Raw genomic sequence first — 15,567 nt, forward strand, 5'->3', positions numbered from 1 at the left:
TCGGCATTCCAGATTCTGGCCCGACCGCAATTGCGTCAGAGTCGGCTTGAGGTTCTCAACACCAAGGATGGTCGCTCGGGATGGCCGGGCGCCCGTGAACTCGCAACGGCCGACGGGGTTGGAATAGCCTCTCTAGCCAGGAGACCGACAGTGCTCATCCCAGCTATAAGTAGAATCAAAACTACACCCAAGTCTCTTGAGCCTCGCATGACCGTGAATATATATCGACAACTTTATTGTCATGTAGCATTTCTACTTTCTAGCACTGGTGACATAAGCAAGCTTAACAGGCTTGCAGAGACGGTGCGACCGGAATTCGCTTGGGATGCAAGCGGCAGTTAATGTTTGTAAACAGCAAAAGCGTCTATACCAAATCTTTAACGAAAGAAAAGTAAATGCACTGTACTAAAACTTTTTCATCTATGAAAAACTTCTTACACTGCCGTTGCCACGGCAGCTTATGCAACCACAATCTTTACCGAGAAACGCATGCGCGGAGCGAGACGAGCTTCGCATTCTTAGCAGAGCTAGTGACGTCACTCCACACTTCGTATTCTGCCGTTGCCGCGGCAGCTTATGCAACCGCAATTTTCACCGAAAACCGCATGCGCTATGTGCTTATCATGTATCACGTAATTTTGAAACGTATTGTGGTTTTCTTATCGAAACAAGTGTCAAAACCACATGACAAGAGATAAGGCGCGCGCAAATGGTGATAAGCAGCGCGCGATGGTTTTCTGTCGACTACTGTTCTGTCGACGGACACGAAAAAAACCCGACCGACGAGTCATATACAGCTGTGCTGTAAAAATAGACTTTGTTTCCTTCTTTATTATTTCATATACTGTTTTTAACTCCCAATCATTATAAAAATGTTTCCAGGATGCAGAAAGTGTCCAAGTCGCCTGGATCGTGCAGATGGAAACAAACAACCAATTTCATGCGCCACGATTAAAATCCATGAAACCGCGAGGTCTCCTGTGATTTTCCGAAAAGTCTATTACTTTTAGCGTGAAGTAATCTTATAGTATACTTTTCACCAGGGAGAAATACCCACCGCAAAATTACTTCTTTTAAAGGCACAACATTTATAGGTCTAGTTTTAGCGCTTTCATATCATCATTTATTCAGACAACAAACACAAACAAATGTAGTTATCTGGGCGGGGCTGTAGCAAAAGGCAATGAAAATGCCTAACTAGGCGGAAGCCCCCTCCCCTGCCCTCGCACATTACTATGCCATGCACAAAAAAAAATCTATAGATATGGCACATTACACGAAAAAATTTTTTTATTGCTTTTTGGGGATCCGTTGTATAAAAAAGTAATGTTCTATGAATACAATGTAGTAATCTGTAGCCATAAAAAATGAAAATTGTTTAATGATGGTACGTTATTGGCTCTCCTCACACACAAGCAGCCTCGTAAAACAACACACTTACGATATAAAAAAATAAACCTGCAAAAAACTGATTATTAATCCGGTCGGTGCTGCCTGTAACGGTGTGACAGATTGTGCTTTCGGGCGGACGTAAGCAAAGACTTCGAAATAAGCCAAAAAGTCAATTCGCGTTTTTATTTTCTTTTCCTTTCTAGGAATCTGCACCACTTAAGCGCCCGTATAGTGCATAAACATAACGCAATTCATAGCTGGAGAGGTGTTTTTCCTCTCCAGCGCCTTCGCTCAAAAATGGCATCATGCAGCCAGGAAAGGGATGCTGGCAGAAAGAGAGGGAAGCGCGCCAGCCGATCACAGCGTCGGGTGTGTGCACTTTGTATTGTCATTGACCGGCGCAGAGGCGCATTTATAGGTAAAGTTTGGGCAGGAGATCGATTTCGTTCATCGAGTGATGGCTATTCCCCAAAAACTTAACATTTCTTCCTCAGAAAGCTGGTATTGTCGTTTCTTTTTTTTTCATAAAAAATATGTTTTTTTTAAAGCTCAGAGGGCGATGCCTCCTCTCCCTCCCCCTCCCCCTCCCCCTCCCTCCCCTGGCCTCCCTTGAATCTGGCCCTCGACCGGCGCCTTGGCTCAAAAGTGGTACCGCGCAACCCCTGACAGATGCTAGGAGAGAGCAGAAAGTGTTACTTTTCCATTTTCAAGGGCTCTACAAAAAAGCACCTGTAAAGGGTGCTTTTTGTAGGTACCACTAAAATCACCGAAGGCTGCACGCACGCTAGATTTTGTTGTCGGTCATGTTGGAATAAAGTTCCTTGCTTAAAAGCTCAATTCGCAATACTTCGCTCTTTTGTTGCTGAACCACGAAATCGTGTTCCGCCTGTAAGAGCCGAAGCAATCTTTCCCTCAGGTCTTTGTCGCACAGATCCCCAGTTTCCAGGTTCATATTCAAGATGATTTGCGTGCGGCCCAAACCTTGCATACTTAATGCAATTCCCGCCGAATCATCGGCGGCATTCCAACCGTTCCTCATGCTCTCGTACGAAGCGATTCGGAGTGGAGGATCGAGGGATCCCTTGCCGCCTGCCTTCACGTCCCGAGAATTCACGTCGTCTGCTTCCTGTTTGACGGCACCGGACTTCTCTTTGATGTCCCTGTTCATGGATTTGTGGGATTTTGGATTTTTAACAGTGATGCCGTGGTTAGCCCTCCCAGGTGGAGTAGGTGGCGGGAGAATCTTGCTTTCCTTGGCCTCATGGTCACCGGACGGCGAAGCAGAAGTCCCTGGTTCGTTCGAGCCCCTGAGATGCTGGGAGTGGACGGGACTGTGCTGAACCGCCGCGGCCCGACCATCGACCAGGTTGCCTGCGCCGCTCCCTTTGGCACTTTCTATCCTAGAAAAAAGAAAATCACGAAGACAATATAATGGCAGTATCAGGATTATACAAACGTTATTAGATGAACTTAGTTACGAAACTGTTAAAGGAGGCTGCTTACTCGAGCAGCACCCCCCTGTCCCTAACGGTCCGCCTCCTGTCATTCGACGCGCCACCGTTTCTTGGGGGGACTGCTGCTATGATAACTACATGTTACACAGACGCGGTGAGGGTGCAGGCGAGCTGGTGTTAGTTTACCATTATGTTAAAACACAAGAGACTGGGTGTGAAAAAAGCCTTGAAACAAATAAAGGTAGAAGACACAGGGAAAGAAGTCAGCCAGACGACGTTTCAAACTCAGCCTAATAGGTTTATTCAGTAAACCTCTCATTACATCCTTGAAACCGAGGTCGTCTCCAACCAACACAACACACAAAAAATTACAGGAGTGCACTTAAGACTGCTTACGTGTAGGAAGGCGAAAGGCATTATAGTGCCGCGGGAGAAATGTTTTCGAATAATGTTTCTACACGTATTAAGGTTTAGGATGACGTATAGGACGACGTCGAGGACGACGTCCTAGAGATCGACGTCAAGTATGGCGTCTAGGACGAGATCTAGAACGACATCAAGGACGACCTCTCGGACGACGACGAAAATGACGCCTAGAGGACGACGTCGAGGACAACGCCTAGAGGGGGACACTTAAGGGGGCTACTGTAAAACCCTCAATGTTCGCGAGCCCTTAATTTTCGCAAAATTCGCGAATTGCGAAAATTTGCGAATTTTAACGCCACTCGAAAATTTCGATCATTAATAGAAAGCAACTCACGAATTCGCGAAATTTAGTGGCTGCGATTTTGTCTGACCGATTCGTGAAAAATAAAGCCCGCGAAAATAAAGAATTTTACAGTATATTGCGTGGGCGGCCACAATTGCCTGAGCAAGCTGCCGTGGATGTAGACGCTGCTGCCGATGTCGAGGCCGTAGATGTAGACACGGTTGCCTCACAGTCCATCGCACGAAGCACACAAAGAGCACAGATGAAGTCCGAAGTGAACCTTTTGCACACGGCACTCCGGCATCACGCTGATGGCATATGATGACGCTCATTACATCACGCTGATGACGTATGATGACGCTAGATGACATCAAGCTGATGAAGCTTGATGACGTATGATGACGCTAGATGACATCAAGCTGATGAAGCTTGATGACGTATTTTTATGGCCATCTTTTGGGCACAACAACGCCGCCGTTAGTTTTTGACGTAATGTGACAAGTGAGCTCTTCCTAGAGGTCGAGGACGTCTTCTAGGACGCCCGCAATGACAATGTCAAGGTAATGAATGGGAGAAGTAGGGTCGCCCACTGAGCAACGCGTGCCGTTCAATCGTATTTTTATCGGCTTATACGACGCTTTTGCGCTCAATGGGACAAGTAATAGTGAATTCTGCAGGCAGATCTCGAGCGCTCCAAAAGCGCTCCATTTGGAGAGCGCAAATTCTGCTCGCAGATCTGGCTCGACTTGGCCATCTTCCGCTCGTAGATCTCTGGCAGCGCCCGCTCCGTGAAGCGCCTCCAACCCCGCCGAACTTGATCCGCGGGATTTCAGAAATCTTGGCGGAAGCTGACAAAGCGCGCTACGTCATTTGCTTTAAATCGGCAGTGGCTCATGCGCAACGAGGCAACACCTTCTAAAAATAAGGCCGCAGCGCTCCGAGTGGTTACGTCACAATGTCGGAGGAACGAAGGCCATGGCGCAACTACGTGAGAACATTTCTGCTATGGATGCATATCGGCGTGAAAAAAAATGTTTCCTCTCGAGCGGCGCGGTAATGTTCGTGCACGTTTATCTGACATTAATACACGTTTTAAAAGCGCAGTCTTGTACAATTTATTATATATATAATATAAACGTAATATACAACGCATTACCAAGGTTGAAAGTACGATGGAAATAGAAGACTCGGGGGCATAGCAGAAGTGAAAAGTCGATGGAAATAGAAGAAATATCAGTTTATGTTTTGACTGCACTCATCCCGACATCTCAGGTCCTTTCGTTTGCAATCCACTTGGCGACTACGCAGATAAGCAGCAGCACGGCACCGCTTGTCTGGTAGTTCCTTTTTCTTCGGAGTGAGCTCCTCGGCAGCCCACAATGTAAACAAGGCACGAAGCAGAAGCGCCAACACACAAACACCAGACCACTCTGGAGCAGAAACTAAAAAAATGCGCAGGCAGAAAAAAAGACTGCTGAACCCGATACACGATCACACTTCTTGTTCTGCTGGTCCCTCTGCATAAATAAAGTGTCGCAGGATTGCGTAAACCTGGTCGGTGGTCTTGGCTTGGCTTGTGTTGACTTCGCTTGGCTTGGCTCGAATTGGCCAGTGCCCGCATTCCCGCATGAGGCGCACGCGCTGAGTTTTTGCGGCGTGCGCGCGTTGTACGAACACAAAAGCGATAAAAATGCTTTTTTTATGTTTTCTATTCGCCCTTCACGGGGCCCGATAGCTAATAAATTCCCTTCCACACCCCCACTTCTCTTCCCACCGGACCTCTCTGCATTGAGCAGGAGGAACGGCTTTCTCCAGACTCGCGCGCCTCGTGACTGAACTCGATTCCGAATATAACGCGAGGTGCGTTTTGGAGCACGTAATTCCAGAAAAAAAAACTCGCGTTATATTCGTGCAAATACGGTACTACGGAATTTACGTGGTTTCCGAAACAAGTCCTGCTACGGTTTGAGTGACGTGTGGCAACTAGTCAACGATGACACTGGTCGATGACCTCTTTCTCGACAGAGAGAGACTTCTAAAAGTTTGTCTTCAAATGTTTTCGTGATGGATCGTGATTCGTGTGGGACGTATGGATACGATCGACAAGTGAGGAACAACTTATTTACGGGCTTTCTTGTTTATGTAAGACGCAAGTAAAGTGCTGCAGTCGATTTTTTTAAAATTTCGTGATAGAAGGGAATTTTGCTCTTCGTCGTTATCCGTTTGTTATTGCGTCGACATTTGTAAATATGCGTGGTAATATTCTAGTTTTTACTGGAAGGTAAATAACAAGTTTGTGTGAATATTGAAAGTGCGTTGTATGTGCTTACGTGTTTATTTATACTAATGTTATTTTGTCGCCTTTACCGCGTTTATACTAGAATCTTAACTGCATTAAGGTAATAGTAATATTGTATACAAAATAGGTTATATTTTGCTCTTAGGCAGCTCGAGCCAATAGGGAGAAGTAAATTAGTTGACTGTAAATAGTAAGTTTAGTACCCCTGCCACACGGAAAAGTTAATACATTTTGATTAAATAATACGGGATTTAATCAGATCGCTGTTTTCAGTGATTATACGAGCGTCACAAGCTGATTTGTCAACCTCATATTGTCATTCGATCGAAATTACATTAATTTTTGATTCAGTGACTGCACGCGATAACATCGCTTACATGATCGTAAGTGACACTTGTCGAGCCGTGTCCGCGTTGGCTACGTCTACCCGATTTTTAACTGATCTGTATTGCTGTGTTCACTCACTGGGTGTCTCGTCATTTTGTCGAAATATTTCTTTATAAAATACGCATTCCTACAGCAATAACTGCGCAACTCAATATTTTCTACTTAAACCAATCACATATTTCTATAGACGTCTTCTACGCATACCTCGTGCCATTTCGCATCGATTATTTAGCAGTGTAATGTTTCGCCCGTGTAATAAAGTGTTTCTTAGACCCGTTGCAGTGTGCAGCTTTCATTTTAGCTAATAAGACACACGTATGTGCCGAAAAGCGCGTTCCGACGGTCGATCCACGCGCGTTGCCTTCGCTTCGACGCGCGCCCCCGATGGCCTTCCTTTGCGACGTCACGAGAAGAGCGTTATGCCCTTATTTCTAGCAGGTGTTGGACGAGGTCGGTGGGCTGACCGGGCGCTGACCGGGCGCTGGCCGCGCCGTCGACGGCGTCGAGTCGATCAAGCTGAGTCTGCTAGAATGCGTCGGTTGTTTACGCAGGATTGTGACGGCTCGAACGCTTTTACCTCGCCTAGATAAGGAATGCAAAGTTGGGACTGGAGCGGTGGCAAATCGCAAGCGCTGGCATCTGTGATCGTGAGAGGAAGAGCGAGAAAAAGAATGGCAGAAAATCTGACGGAGGCAGACGCACGGTTAGGCCTGTTAATTTTTCCGCCAGATTCTTTACTTTTTTACAGTTCATGCCGCCGGCGTTTGCTCGTTCAATAAAGCAAGATCAGATTAGGCAACGACTGTGCAAGAATGATTTGTTACCTCTGTTTTTATTAAAGTCGTACCAGAAATCTGAAGTCCACTGATGGCAATCGCTGTGCGTGCCTCGCCACTTCGAGGCGGCCGAAAGGCATGTGACGGTGCCGAACACAGACGTCTTCTTCGTTACTTGTGACATGAGCGCCGTGGTGCGTATGCGATTTCGCCCGGCCGGTGTCGCGTGTTATTTTTGCAGCTAAGCAATGACAGTTGTCACTGGTCGTCGGAAAGGTCAGTCAGCTGAGGCGTTGGTCGGCTTGTCAAGTTTGAGCAGCTGCAATTTTGAACGGCCGAGGGAGACAGGGAGGGAGGGAGGGAGGGAGAGAGAGAGAGAGAGGGGGGGGGGGGCGCTCCAAAAATGCGAGTCTATCTTCCACTCGTCGATTCGGAGCGGGTCCCACGGAAGGGAATTTGGCCTTCTTGGCGGATCTCGGAAAGCGCTTCGGATCTACGATCAGAATTTAGCATATACAGCTTTCGCCTTAAAAAACTGTTCTCTTTCCTATCCTACAAACTTTGCAGCCATCAATGTACACACTTATTACACACCGTGACCTGACGTGTAAATGTGGTGTTCAATGGGGCTGTCAAGTTGGGCAACCCTACCTCATTTCAAAGAGAAAGGAAGGGGTGACAGAAAGCCCATAGAGGAAAATCTGTACCTTGTGAGGGAGGAGTCGTGTATGAGATACCTTTAGTGTGTGGGTTTAAAGGGGCTGTGCAACGATATTCGTTTTGAGCGTGTTTCTTTTTGTATGAGCTTCCTGGCACTAGTGGAACCCAAGTACACTCGCACGCAACGCCACTGGCCAAGAAACCTCTTTGTTGCGGTGTAATTTCAAGGAGAAAAGCGAGCGTTTTCTTTCAATCTCTCCTTCCCAAATTTTGATGACGTACCCTGGTGGTAGCAGCATCCTCCAGGGACGATATTTGAATGCGGCTCATAGATTGGACCCGAGCATTGCGTGAGCACTCGATTTGGGCTCGTGATAATTGATAGCTCGAGAAGCATTCGGGTAGTGGCCCGTGTCCAATCACTGCGATGACGACAATAGCCAAGGCATACAACGTCTGGAACTCAGCGCGTGTCCTGTGGCTTGCCAACCCACGCGCGTGGCTGCGATTAACATTGGCGGCATATAATCGGCTCCAGATCAGGTGGCCACTTGTTCTGGCTGCGAGTTGAGGAGGTGAACGCTGCTAGTTTTTCTTTAACTTTTTCTGCGACTGATACTGCGCGTGGTGAAAAACGATCGCGTGTTGCATAGTTCACTGGCGTCAGGAATTCGTCCTCAGCGGTATTTGCGCAAAGTACAAAAATCGTTGCATAGCCCCTTTAAGTATGTGGGGCAATCTTAGGGATATCGGTGGCCGAGTGGGCTAGCGCACACCAGCTCGGAGCCCGTGGAGCGAAAGCTCGCGCTGCAGAACCCAGGGATCCGGGCTGTAATCCCCACCCCTGCCCATTTCGATCTGGATGAGCATCGTACCGGCGTGCGGTCGTGTATCACTACTGCGTGAGCACGTTAAAGACCTCGGGGGGATCGGTGGCCGAGTGGGCTAAAGCGCACACCCAGCTCGATGCGCGTGGAGCGAAAGCTTGCGCTGCAGAACCCAGGGATCCTGGGTTCGAGCCCCACCCCTGCCCATTTCGATCTGGATGAGCATCGTACCGGCGTGCGGTCGTGTATCACTACTGCGTGAGCACGTTAAAGACCTCGGGGGGATCGGTGGCCGAGTGGGCTAAAGCGCACACCCAGCTCGACGCGCGTGGAGCGAAAGCTCGCGCTGCAGAACACAGGGATCCTGGGTTCGAGCCCCACCCCTGCCCGTTTCGATCTGGATGAGCATCGTACCGGCGTGCGGTCGTGTATCACTACTGCGTGGTGCACGTTAAAGACCCCAGGCTAGCGGTTATACTGCACTGGCTAAATTGCTCATCTACAGCGTGTGACTCATCGCAACTTTAAATGGCAGACCAACTACACGCTGTATAAATATCCCTACAGCCCAATTATTATTTGAAGACCTCAGGCTGCGGTTGTACTGCACTGGCTAAATTTCTCATCTACAGCGAGTGACTCGTCGGAACTTTGAAATGGCTCACCAACTACACGCTGTCTAAATATCCACACAACCACAAATATTATTGAGGCAATCTTCCAGGTACTAAAACCTGAGACTTAGGAACACAGAAGGAGACGAACACAACACAACGAGACGTCGTGTTGTGTTCGTCCCCTTCTGTGTTCCTGAGTCTCGGGTTTTAGTACCATGAATCATCAGCAGCTCGCTTGTTTTCTAAGTATTGTTGCATCTTCCAGGTGTTTGAACTGGGTAGGGTACCTTCATGTGCGCTTCGCATAGGGTGATGCCAACTGCCTGTTTCCCTTTCCCACACCCTCGTCCACCGCCATTTTGTTCCTCATTGTTTTCCTGTGCGCCGGAAAGTGGCCTTTGTGTCCATCGGTCCTCCCATCCGAGGGGGAAAATGCTAATCCTCCCTCCATAGGTTCCACAACGCTGCTCCGAACTTGTGAGATAAGGTGCTTGTTTCCGGGAGCGTTATAAGCCCACGAATTATTGCCGAGGACCAAAATGGCTGCTGGTTTGTCGGCGAGTGGTATTACAAAGGGTGGCATCACCCTAGCAATGCGCACATGAAGGCTCCCTAGTTTGAACAATAGACAAACTGAGCACAAAAGACACATAAAAATCAAAGCGGCCAATTCTGAAACAGCAACACATATACAGGAATGCAACAACTTCGCGGCACAGTGGCCGGAGACAGAAGTGGTAAACAAAGAGGTCAATGATGTCAAACGAGTTGTAAGAGAAACCATTAGAATTAAATCAATAGGCAACTGTTAAGCCAGGGAGCCATATACCTCGTTGACAGTGCCAAGGCGTTCCTGCGTTTATAATTCTTTTGGTTCTTGCCGTGTGTATGTGCATGTGTGCGTGTGTGTATGTGCGTGTGTGTATGTGTGTATGTATGCGTGTGTGTGTGTGTGCGTGCGTGTGTATGTGTGTGTGCGCGTGCACGTGAGTGAGCGTGCGTGTGCGTGCGCGTGCATTTTGTCTGTGTAGTTGTTCAAGAATTTCGAGGACGTTAGGTTTCCGTGTGAAGATGACAAATAGCGTGAAAGGTAACGTGCCTTTCGTTCTCCGACGTTTCTTATAACTTCGGTGGGCTTGGCCAGCAAGGTCGTTCCGGGCGGGGTGGGGCGGGGGGTTTACAGCTTTGTTCGAGTGACCGCGCAAGGTCATGGTATGTCATAAATTTGCACATGTGTACATAGCTGGCTGCACAGTTTGTGAAAAAGATAGGAGAGAGGTTGTTTTTTTTCGTTTGTTTTGTTGGCTGGTGACGACTTAGGTTTCAAGGCTGTGTATAAGAGATTTACCGAGTAAACTTATTAGCTGAGTTTGAGATGTCGTTTGGCTGACTTCTTTCCCTGTCTTCTACTTTTAGTTGTTTCAAGGTTTTTTCACATCCAGTCTCATGTGTCTTGAAATAATGGTAAATGTTACACCGGATTTGAAGAATAGCGTCCAGATGGCGCTTCGCCGCAGCATCTCCGAAGAATATTGTTTTGAAAAGCATCTTTAGATCAGGGGTCTCAAACTTATTGGAGTTTGGCGGCCAAACTTCTGACACCCGAAAAGCAAAGGTCAACGTAGGGGAAGGGGGGGGGGGGGGGGTAAATCTTGAGGAAAGAAATATAGCCCTGAAGGTCCAGGTTGCGGAGCAGCTTTGTACGCCAGATATCCAAAATATTGACTTCATAGTCAGTGCTGCTTCTGAACTCGCCATTTTGCAAGTGACATTTAGCTTTGAATAGTTTGTGACTCTTTGATAAATATGTGATGGGGCAAGAAAAAGTAGAATGGCGCCGCTCCGAGAATGTGCTGGTTTATGGACCAAGAGGATATACCGTCGTTGCCCTGTCGTTCACCTCACTGGTAAATGAATCGAGTTCAACGTCATAAGAAAGAATACAAAAATTATGCCACAGTTTTCGCTATTTTGTCAATTTCTAGGACCATTATAAGAATTAAGGCTCGCGGTTGAGTGTTATTAATGCGAAACCACTAACCATCTCATGGAGCGAACGGGCGTTATCAGCTTTTGAAGCCGCGCCAAACGGCACCTAAATTCCCCTCTATTGAGGCATAAATTCCCATTTGCTGCCGTGCGTCATAGTTCCAAGGAACGCCACCCCAGAGAGAAGCCCTCTCCATGGCGCTGCGGCCCGGCTGCCCGTAAGAGAGAGAGGGTGGTTCGCACTTGGCAGCCCCTCTCTTCCCCCCTCTCGGGTCACGTGTCAGGCGTGGCAGGAGGCAAAGCCGGAGGCCCGGAGGAGGGGGAGGGAAGGGGGAGCTGGAAGTTCCCGCTCCTCACGTGTTCTACGCTCGGCTTTCAGCCATGTCGCGTCGCGGAGGAGCGGGCACGCTGCCACCGGAGCACTCAGCGGCGTTGAATTCCAGATACATGCTTTCGCATTCACAACTAATAAGAAATGCTTAGGTGACCTCAGATTTTTTTTTGCCCACCTACTTATCATTTTAACTTAGGGCATGCAGCAGCGAAGGTTAGAGGCTCAAGCTCATAATATTAGACAGTTACTCCTGTTGCGTAAAAGTTTATGCATCCGAGGTGTGTCCTTGAGCAAGAGACACGTGCTTGTAGCCTAGTAGTGAGATCGTCGTACCGGAGATTAACATACGAAACAGGTGGGAAGAAAACTGAAAACGAAACAACACTTAGAGGAAATGAAGGAATCGACAACATGAGGCTCTTCTTGTGCAAGCCATTTGCACAACTCGGATGCCTGTGGGTCACGTGTTTGAGACCCCTGCACTGAATAGTGCTTCAAATGAAGGGTGGCGGACTTGAGGAGGAGAAGAAGTTGATACTCCCCTCCGCGAGAATTCCAGAACTGAGGCAATCTCATAACGTCAGCTATACGGAGAAACAGTAGGAGAGGAGAGCGTGTGAAGACCTCAGAGCGCCGAGCTTTGATTGGAAGGATAGTGGGTAGACGCAAAGGCTAACTGTCTTTGTCTCTATTCCCTGTCTCCCTCCAATCACAACGAGCAAGAACGTCGTCTGCTCCCCGCGCAAGGTCTGGCTTTCGAACGCCGCACGCCGACGTCCTGCGTTCCAACACCCAACCCTGAGCGACGAGCAGACCACGCTCTGATTGGAAGGAGACAGTGGGTAGAGAGAAAGGTAGCTAGCCTTTGCGTGCATCCATTATCTTTCCAATCACAGATCGGCTCTTTGACGCCACTGCCTCCTGCTGGCGCCCGTTGCAAAACACCAAAAACAACGTTTGCATCCTGCTGGGAAAAGAACAAATTATATTATATGGTGTAAGAGGTATGCCGCAGACAACGTTATAGGATCAAGTCAGTTGTGGAACTCCCTTGGGGGAGGGGGTTATACCCTTTTTTCATTTTTTCCCTTAAAGAGACACTGACTCGCCCCCAAGTTTCATTTTTTTTTTTTTTTTTGCTGGGTGATTTATTATGGTGCGAGGAGACTACCCAATGAATATTTTGCTAAAGAGTCACATATATGTTTAATAAAGCCAAAAAACTCAACTGCTCGAAACCAAAACTGAAACCTGAGCCCATCTTTGCCCGTTTTCCGTTTCTGATGCCATAGAGCCCCCGGAGAATGAGCGTTCGGCGATGCCTAATTTATTTTCAAAATTAAAAAAAAAAAAAAAAAAAACTTTTTTTTTTGCGACATTTTGTATTTTAGCCGATTGAGCGAGGTTGGTTCACGGATTCGTAGCACCCCCGAGTCATACGCCCCGCCGAGTTATATTCCCAGGAGGATTAAAGACGGCAACAACAGTCAGAACGAAACGGAGGGGGGCTCACTTGATCTTGTCGCCCGCTGCGTCTTCAGCCTTCCCTGGCGGCGTGCCTTGCTTGTGCGCCGTGTGGCTGACGCCAACGCCTGCCCTGGCAACGCCTGCGCTGGCAACGCCTGCCCTGCCAACGCCTGCTCTGGCTATGGGCAGGCGTTGGCCTGCCAATAGCCAGGGCCAACGCCTGCCCTGCCTATGGGCAGGGCAGGCGTTGTCCTGTGGCCTACCCTGCCATAGGCCTGTGGACTTCTTCGCCGGGACCTGTGCGTCGCCGTTGACGGTCTCCCGGGGCTGGACAAGAGAGTACACGGCAAAAATGAAAGTCATGTGGTACACAAAAAGAAAGCGAATTTTCAATTGAGATTCATTGACGGGCAGCCTATGTGATCTTCGCCCAATGCCACGAAGCCCAACGTAATTGGCCGTACGCAAAATACCCGCAAGCTACCATCATCATGACATTCGAAGCCGCCATATTGGAGGAATCGTGCTTTCGTAGACGCAGAAAATCGGCATTCAACTCTGTTTTCACGATTTAAAGACAATGTATTGGTGCATTCAAAGAATCTGTTTAGCTTTGGTACAAAAGAGAAAAGAAAGATGGCGACAAGATTGTGGAAAAGGAATTGCTAGCAACGATGTCGCAAGACTCGTCGCTGAACCAATGAAACGGTCTATCCAGGTAAGTGCACAGTCTTTATCAAAGACGCGAAGGGCTCTTACGGGAACCTTTTAATGTGGCGCAAACTCGATAATTGATCACACGCACGCTACATGGCACCTCTTTTCGCATGTGGTGTATCAAAGGCTAAGCGCAGTCATCAACCTGTCACCGTGGCGTCGACCACGTGGTGGCTCGTTCACACTTACGGATCCGCAGCGGATCCACGGGGAACATGATGCTGGTCAGCGAAATTGGCTCGCCGCTGACGGAGTATTCGACGGCGAGAGCAACCGGTACGGGACCGATTTTTCCCGCGCGGAAGAAGATTCCGTGCCACCGCGGCCAATCAAAATGCCAAAAGGAAATGATGTCTACTGAAGTGGCACCCTAGCCGAATCGCCAGACTTGTCTGGGTTTCCGCCAGAGTTGTCGGAGTTCTTAAGTTGTGCAAATGGTGCCGTCTTGGAGGTAAGGTTGTGTCAGAAGAAATATTCAGCGTGATATCTGAAGCGTGATATCTGCAGGTGGTGCTTGTAGCCATATAGAACAAGGGCATGCAAAGTTGCAGCCCTGTGAACCAATTTTATGAGGTACTATACTATACACCCAGAACGAAGTGAAGCATAGCTTAAGCATAGAATCTGGTCAATGAGTCTAGCGGTGACAATTGGTTTTGATAACCCCATATTTTTCGGACGGAATGCAGACTGGAATACCTGTATCAATTCGAGTGATACTTGGTCCAGTGAACCTATAGTCGACGGCAAGTCATAATTTGTCCAGCATACTTAGTTCCTTAGAAAACCGTCGGCAGAGTGTCACACTTAAAGGGCAACTCCGCTTCATTTTTGATATCTAGAAAACTATGTGGCCCTCTTCAGTATCATATAGGAAGACCCCATGTCAAATATTACGATCTAATTCCGTTTATATATTTAATAAACTGGCCAGCAAACCTTCAAGCGAGCCAAGTCGCCGAAATCTGCCAACTCTAGCGTGCGGCGCGAGGCGCAAAATGCCACGGAGCTGGAGCAGGCGACATTGAGCCACTACGTCAGAGGCATGACTACGTCATTCTCAGGTTTTGCTTGTTTTTACTTCTCAGAGCAAAATTGAACGATGACGTCGTGAGTTTCTCCTCCCGGTGTTGGCTGACCGGGCGTTCACGTGATCACTCTAACGCGGATGCGCTAGTTTGCGCTGCCCTGCGCACTTATCGGTCTGTTTCTCCGCTCCCCCTCTCCTCTTTCGTCCTCTCCTTACCCCTCCCCTCCCCCCCCTCCTCCTCCCCCCCCCCCCTTCCGGGCCATCACCGTCCACGCCATGCAAAGTGACCTGCCCACGTCCAATAAAAAAATAAAAAAAGACCTGCCTGCGTCGCGTGTCCTGTTTCTCGCTCCCTCCCGAACGTCACAAGACCACGTGGTTCGACGTGACGTGGCCATGACTCTGACGACCCGAGACCAATGTTGCCTGACGCAACCGAAATTTCGGTTTCGGTATCTACTGATGTTTAAATTAGGATTACACAAATAATATTCCACACTTCGCGAATCTGAAGACATAGAGTTGTTTAGTAGTGCTTTGTGAATTTGAATCACATGTAAGCCTAAATTTTTTGGAATTGAGCGGAGTTGCCCTTTAATTAGTCCAGCGTACTTAGTTTGTAGGCGATAGTTTGCGGCAAATCATACTTCCTCCATCACACTTTTACCAACCGGCGGACACTTAGAGCGCCTTCCGGTTAGCTATTTCAGCGCCATCTCTTATCCGTTGGTATTCTATTAAGTCTTTCCGGTTTACGCCGGGAACTTTATTTAATAGGATGAGATACATATTATTGTTGCTATTTACAAATTTCAAAAATTATCCTGGTAAGATGAAACAAATATCTTGGTTAGCTAAAGTTTCGCCCTCATACTTTGCTCTCATTGGCCGGTTGTTTTTTGTATTTTG

The 15,567-nt window shown here is 48.1% G+C and overlaps 1 protein-coding gene across 1 annotated transcript in view; it reads right to left on the reverse strand.

Moving 5' to 3' along the window:
• Nucleotides 1–1,272: 1,272 nt before the first annotated feature.
• LOC115319050 overlaps nt 1,273–15,567 on the reverse strand; it is a 38,612-nt gene continuing 24,317 nt past the window's right edge. The window contains exons 4-5 of the mRNA XM_029978822.4: nt 12,958–13,238; nt 1,273–2,792 (exon numbers count right to left, since the gene is read on the reverse strand). Of these exons, the coding sequence (XP_029834682.2) occupies nt 2,177–2,792; nt 12,958–13,238 (897 nt within the window). The 3' untranslated portion in view covers nt 1,273–2,176. The remainder of the gene's footprint in view (nt 2,793–12,957; nt 13,239–15,567) is intronic.

Source organism: Ixodes scapularis, unplaced genomic scaffold (assembly GCF_016920785.2).
Source record: "Ixodes scapularis isolate PalLabHiFi unplaced genomic scaffold, ASM1692078v2 PGA_scaffold12__126_contigs__length_90152505, whole genome shotgun sequence".
NCBI lineage: Eukaryota > Metazoa > Arthropoda > Arachnida > Ixodida > Ixodidae > Ixodes > Ixodes scapularis.